Below are 7,210 nucleotides of genomic sequence, written 5' to 3'. Positions count from 1 at the left end.
TGTTTACATTTATCCAAAATAGCGAAGAAGACAAGGCAATAGAATGCTATTGAGGAAGGAGGGGAAGACATGCTGGAGTGGCGGGAGGGGAGCGCATTCCAGGCGTTCCTCCTTGGGTCGGCCGCGACCGGTTCTCTTCTCCCGTCACTGTAGTCCATGTCGTAAAATATTCTCCTAATGACAGTTCTTATCGAGAAGGATGTCGGCTCAGTCTCCTGGGATAGTTCGCGGATGTAGACTTCGGCCACGTGGAAGCGCATTTTATGAGAAAAAAAATTTAATGCTAACTATTTAATCTTAAATTACGAATGTACCTGCGTGTCAACTTAACCAAAATGTCAACTTTACATAAAAAAGCAAAAATAAGAACTTGAAAACAGTGAGTAGAGGTTTTTTTAAAATCCAGATTTATGTTAAGTAAATTAAAAAATGAATATGAATATTTAAAAAATATATATTTAATAATAAATTTATTTGACATAAATAGTAATATTGTATAAATTGTAAATTAATATAGAGTGTCCAGTAAAACCTTTAAAAACTGGAATCTTATGGAAAACTGGCGAAAGTTTGGAAATTTTACTAGTTAAGGAACGACATCTGGAATTAAGGAATCGGAAACTATTATTTACGTGTCTCTAATATATCACTCACAGACTTTGATCACCGTATCTCTAAATCTTAAAATATTAATGATGGTTCCAGGTATAGTGTATATCTGCTATAAGGGTAAATTTTAAAAAAAAATCCAGAACATATTTGGTTTATAATAATTTTTTTTTTTTCTCTCTTTATTGACTTATCTAACTTATTTATTGATAGATATTACAATCTGCCACACTGTTGTGGGCAATAGGTAATAGTGATGAATGATCTCATACATACTAAAAAAAAATAAAATAAATTAAATAAATGAATAAAAAAAACTAAAAAAAAAAAAATCTTAAAATATATACAAACAGAAGAATAAACAAAATGAACATAATCAAACTATCTGTATAAAAAATAAATAAATAAAATAATATAGTCTCTAGTCACATTTACACTCTAATATACAATATTTACACCCACCTGTGAGGGGTAGAGCAGAGCTCAAAAGATCCCAGCGCATCCCTCTCTCCGCATCACTGGTAGTGAGTAAAATATTCTAGAACTAATTATTATTAATAAAATTTAAAAAAACACATTTATGTGTCCTGGAATACATAGGCACTCATTTGGAAGATAATGAATCCTCTACAATTAAAACTAAAATTATCTAAACCGGACTAGTATTAGCAAAGATTTCTACATTAGATCCATCAGTATTTTGTGAATATTATGTGCAGGTTTACAATATATATTGTATGAACAAATGTTTTTCTACTTGGTTTTAGTTATTTTTTTTAATTTTGAACTTTTTTCTTTCTTAGTGCTTTTCAGTGGGCCAAATGTGGCCGAGGGAGTTGAGAGTTACCAATAAGTTAGTTGCTTTACTTTTGTATGTTGCTTCTTCTATGTTTCTAGAAATAACAGTTGAATTTCTATCTATGGCCGTTTACAATATACAGCAATTTTCTTTTATTGTGCCAGTTTCATTTGCAACAATAATACGATAACTATAGGGGTATTCATGATCTTTGGTTTAATATGTTACAGCGTGTTAAATGGAAAAACTCATGTTAAATCGAAAAAAATTGCCTTCTTTTACCGTGGTAAAACGAAATAACATTTAACATGGCTGAGAGTCTGTTACTTGGTTTGTTAAATGGAGAATGACGTCACACAATAGACCAGTTGAGATCGCCCCCATTTTTGTTGTGACAGCTCAGTTCTTTCGTGTGTTTCTGTTTATTAAACCAGAATGGATAATTTTAATGATACATTTGAGAAAAAAAACAATGTAATTTCATTCCACTATCTGAAAATTTGTAAACGCTCGTCAGATAAAAATCTCACTATATGAACCATGTAATTATTCTTAGGGAACATATGTCCCAGAATAAAGTTATTTTTTCATTTCATTTCATAAGCTAAACCTTCACACAAATTCCACTTTTCAGTCACTCTAGGCATGTTGTAATTAATTACTTAAATCAAAACTGAAGTAAACAATAACATGAGGGTCTGGAAGGAAGGTTATAAACATAAAGGCTTATACAACAAGTTGCTGAGAAAATCCGCTAGGGGATCTTATGCATTTAACGTTTAACATGACTTCAAATAGGGCTGCTCACAATCTTATAGTTATAACATTTAACATTTAACTCAACATCATGAATACCCCTTATATGACTTAAAAAGACGGACCACCTTCGGAACTTCATGTGGATGTATATATGTATATTAATTCATATATCGGAACATCCACAATTATGCAATAGGTGGATTTCACCGCGACCGAGAGCATGGGTCGGGAGGTCGAGAGATTGTGAGTAGACGGTGAGAGTGGTTTTTATTGACAGCTTTCTTTTCTACTTTTACCATCGCAGCAGTTCTTGTACACTCACGAAATAGCGAGTCAATCGTAAATGCCCGACTCTCGTAGGCTGTGGCTGTTTTCTCTTCTCCAGTGAAAGGGGAATAAAAGCAAACCTCTTTCACACGTACTCGAATCTGTGTTTTAGATGTAGTCCCGGCCACACCACTCTTCTAAATAGAAAGTCGCATCATTCCACGCTAATATTTTTAACATTTTGCTAGAGGTATAAATATAAGCTGTAATAACTCTCTCTTAGTGGTTCTGCACATGTGAAGGTATTCCTATGTGAGGATGCAGGAATATAATACTAATTTACCTCTGCGAGAACTCCCGCATTCTGTGTCCTTCTTCTTATAAATTCATTCGAAATATAAGCGGTATCATGCTTGCATAAAAAGTAATTTCGTTGCCCCACTACTAAAATATTACTTCAGTTTTACGAGGAGAGGTGTCGCCTTGAGTATTTTGCTCATATTGGGAAATAAACGCCTATATTTTTCTATTATTTCATTTGTTCTGTTTATACTTTTCTCCACCTTCCGCTAATCCTTTGATGTTCCTATCGCTGCTTGATTATGTTACTCCCTCTTTTCCTTCCTCATCTATACTCAATTCAGTTTTGCTCTGGGCTACTCACAACAGTTTTACTGAGCATTTCCTTCACCAGTACACTCTTAACGTGACATTTTTTGCTTTTGATTAGAGCATTTTGCTCACCTGGCGTTTCTTATTTTAATCCTACATCGGGCACGGCTGATATGACAGGCATAGGATTTGGTGTTTTTTACAAAAAGGCGCCGCATATCTTCCAGTAGTTTCCTAAGATTGTGGGGTGATTCCAACCTGCACAGTCAGTTCATCTCCTGCCTTCAAGAAAGTGCGTCACACGCATCATTTTAGAGAGCCCACAATATTCCCAACTTTTTGGTTTCAACGACGAAAAAGTTTTGGTTGCTTACGTCACATGCAAGAATAAATGTGTACTCCTGGTTTCGTCCAACACCATCGATAAAAGTGCTCACAAAAACTAGAGGTGGCACTGCTAACCAAATGTGCGCCATATACAACGTGCAGCGAAATACACATCGATCGCCAATGACTGTTTTTACTACACTATGTTGAACTTCGAAGGGATCAATTCCTTGGTTATTCACCTCGGGATTGTATTGGAATGAATTCCAAGAAGTTTCGTCCAAAGAATTGTCAAATGAACTGTGTATCGTACAACTTCAGCAAAGAAGCCAGCTGAAATCCGGCCTTCACACCTCCTTGAAAATTCGTCTCAAGAGATCCCTCCCAGCTGATGATCGTCCAAAATCAACCCGGCTGATTGGCTCACGAACTACTCCTGTGTGAAATGCAACCAAAGAATTTGCTCCTCATGCGAAACCACTCTGTGCAACATCCTTTTCAGCCTGTTCTTGTGATCCTTCGACGACTTCGAATGATTTCTGCCCCCACACATTTCAACTTCATGCCTGACCCCTTTTTAAATTTAAAATAAGTTTCGAGGATAGAAGGTCCTATTTTGATATATATTCATAACCATAATATGCGAATTCCGCATTTTGACTTTTTTTGGGGGTTTCTGTACTTCAATAAATAATAAGAAATGTTTTAAATTTATTTTATATTTTTCTTTAATTGCCTACATCCTCAAGATGATCGGTAATTTTTGGTTTAATTAAATAAGGCGACTTAGGGGCTTCACGAGTTTTTATGCAGCGTGTGCCTGTCAGTCTCACCGCGCCCCGATTTTAAAAATCCTTGACCGCACCCTACGAAGGATTAAATCATGAGCAAGGGCAAGAAGTTCTTAAATCTTTTACCGAATTTGGATTCTTCAGCCTCCAATGAATGAGCTACAATTTCAAATTGTATTGAAAGTAATCGTAAAGGTTTTTTATCATCCTTACATCCAATAATGTATAAAAATAGATAGTACAACTGGTCTACCATAAGCTAGATACTCACGGAACACATCTTAAGCGACAAAAAGATGCGGCAGTAGTATCCTACAGTTAAGATTCAGCTATTCCTAAACTTAAGTTAACCCTGAATTCTGCTCGTTGAGACCTCATAGCTAGGCCGTACATGAACAGATATTTTAGCCAGATTTCAAATATTTCGCGGGGACGAGTCTGAATAATTTTAGACATGAAAAATAAAAGTCGGTGGTTAAAAAAAAAAAAAAAAAAAAAAATTATTATCCACAAACGGATGGACTAACAATATTTAATATAGTATTTTTCAATATTTCAAGCTTAAGTTTTTATAAACATTCTTGGAATATTACTGTGTAATGTGAGCAATTAATACTAAGAATTGATTAACTTTTTAGCTCAAAATATTGTTGTATAACAACAAACGGACGGAGTAAACTAGTTTGGTAATTTTCAGTATCTTGAGCTTTTTCTAAAAAACATTCGCGGTATCTGGTTGAATATATAAAAATTAGCTGAGTCATTGGCTCAATCGTCAAGTAAGTATCCATGGCAACAATGACGATGTTTAAGCTAGCCTTATAATAAGGTTTAACCTTTGCCTTAAGATTAAACGCTATTATTAATCTAACGTTATTAAAAAATCTAAAAAATTCCTCACTTTGGGGCTTTAAAACACTTGGCCTTCGATAATAATATACTTTTCGAAATTTTTAAATAAAATATGATTAAATAGATAGACGTTTTTCCTCCTAATAAAACATAAAGTCCTTATGCTTACAAATTTATACATGAAATGATCTAATGATAAAACCATTTTTTTTATCGATCACTAACAGAACCATCCAAATGGTGAAATCCATAATGCTGCTGGTTATTTCCTTTAATTAATCAATATAATCATACATGCATATCGATTTTGTAAAAAAATAATAAAAAAAAATATGGTTCTATCATTAGATCATTTTTCGTATTTATTTACATACCCATGAGCTTTATGGTTGCATAAAACAAAAACGACCTTTTATTTATTTTTTTAAATAGTAGGTCGTAAATTATTATCTGATTCCAGAGTTCTGAGTAAGGGAGATAATATGTAGTTAGCAAGAACTGTGAGTATATATTTCTTCTTATAGCTCACGAAATATGAACGCCCATAAATCTTTTTTCTTTGATCCTTAGAATCTGTTCCGAGTTTATATGGTCACTCTTCATCTTTTCTGTCGTTCTATTTAGATTTAGGCTTTAGTAATGTTCCATTGACTTGTATCTTACCTAAAATATGAAATAAATAAATATATATTCACAAAAATAATTTCTTATAAATATGAATACAAGTCTATGCTATTAAGCCCTTTAAAGTACAAATATATCCACCAGCGACTCATTGGGAGTATGGATATGGATATATTCGTATCGACGTGCCTAAATATAAATACATTTATTGCAAAAAGAAAGTCAGGGTCGCGGTCAATGAAGCTATCAAAATAGTAAAAGAAAACTATTTGTTGTTAACCAATTTTTACTATTTTGACACCTTTGTTGACAGCCACCTGGACTATCTTCCTCATCTTCATACGGACAACTATCTTCTTCCAATATAAATATATTTGTACTCAACTTTTGAAATAAAGAAACACAGGATAGTCTCATTGTTGAACTTATAACAAGCGTTTAAAATCAGGGTCTCCTATACAAACTAATGATTGTAGGCCCTCCGAAATACTTGTACAATATTCTGTGTTCATTCCTCAATGGTCGAATATTTACTGTCAAAATAAATAACTATAAGTATAACAATTTAGGGACTATCGTTAGATAAATCAAGGCGTGGTAATTGGTAGTTCTATCAACAAGTGGAGAATCTACCCATTGATAGAACTCCAATAACATTTCTAGAGGAGAAGATCTCGGGGCCCACTTTTTTTCCAGACGCCTAGGAGGATTATTAGGTAATGAAGGAGAAGCCAGGTTAGAAACAAGTAGGGTTAGGTTGTTGGGAAGTTTTCCATGGAATGGTATCTGGTTCTGGCCAAATCGGCAACATATGGAACATTGAGGTCATGATGGATGACTGGATTTGTGACAAAGTAAGGAGCGTTAAGGATTTTACGAAGGACTTTGGACTTTAAGGATTAGATTCGGGAGGAATTTGATGGTTTAGGGGAGCCCCATAGCTCAACTCCGTATGTTTATAATAGTCATGTAGATCAGTCTTTTGTAATGGATTGGAAGTTTGGACCGTTTGTCTAGTAAATGTTGTAATAGTCGGAATCGACGAGCAGTTTCCTTTCTTTATCAACTTTAGAATTACGCCCTCCGGTATACATCCCTTTTAACTCTTAAGATTTCTATTATGGTCTTAAAACTTAATAATAATTTCGGTATTTTAATTATTAGAAATGTACTACTGTTCCAATTTATTCAAACTTAATATTTTTCCTATAAGAAGTTTATTTGGGTTCGATATCTTTTCCTATAGATTAATAAGTTTAACTTTTTTTATTATTTTTTTAATAATATTGGCTAGATATCAAGTTTATTTATATAATGATAAATTGATTGAATTTAATTTTGTTTTATTAAATTATAAAATATTATAAATATTTATAATTATATCATTATTATTAACTTTTTCTTCATTAAATTTTTTTGTTGTTTATTTATCTTTTGAAATATCTCTTATCCCCACCCTTTTTTTAATTTTCGGGTGGGGATATCAGCCTGAGCGTGTTTCTGCTGGTTATTATTTATTATTTTATACTTTATTTGCTTCTTTGCCTTTATTATTAGGCATTTTTTATAT

The 7,210-nt window shown here is 33.3% G+C and overlaps 2 protein-coding genes across 2 annotated transcripts in view; both read left to right on the top strand.

Moving 5' to 3' along the window:
- LOC106677614 (EGFR adapter protein) overlaps positions 1-7,210 on the top strand; it is a gene marked incomplete at its 5' end in the record, with an annotated part of 690,819 nt that overhangs the window by 414,377 nt on the left and 269,232 nt on the right.
- LOC112211071 (NADH-ubiquinone oxidoreductase chain 4-like) overlaps positions 6,807-7,210 on the top strand; it is a 2,981-nt gene continuing 2,577 nt past the window's right edge. Inside the window, 1 exon segment of the mRNA XM_067046490.1 lies at positions 6,807-7,209. Within this exon segment, the coding sequence (XP_066902591.1) occupies positions 6,807-7,209 (403 nt within the window).

Source organism: Halyomorpha halys, unplaced genomic scaffold (genome assembly GCF_000696795.3).
Source record: "Halyomorpha halys isolate HHAL.00 unplaced genomic scaffold, Hhal_1.1 Scaffold105.1, whole genome shotgun sequence".
Taxonomy (NCBI): domain Eukaryota; kingdom Metazoa; phylum Arthropoda; class Insecta; order Hemiptera; family Pentatomidae; genus Halyomorpha; species Halyomorpha halys.
This window is presented reverse-complemented; position numbering and strand designations above follow the sequence as displayed.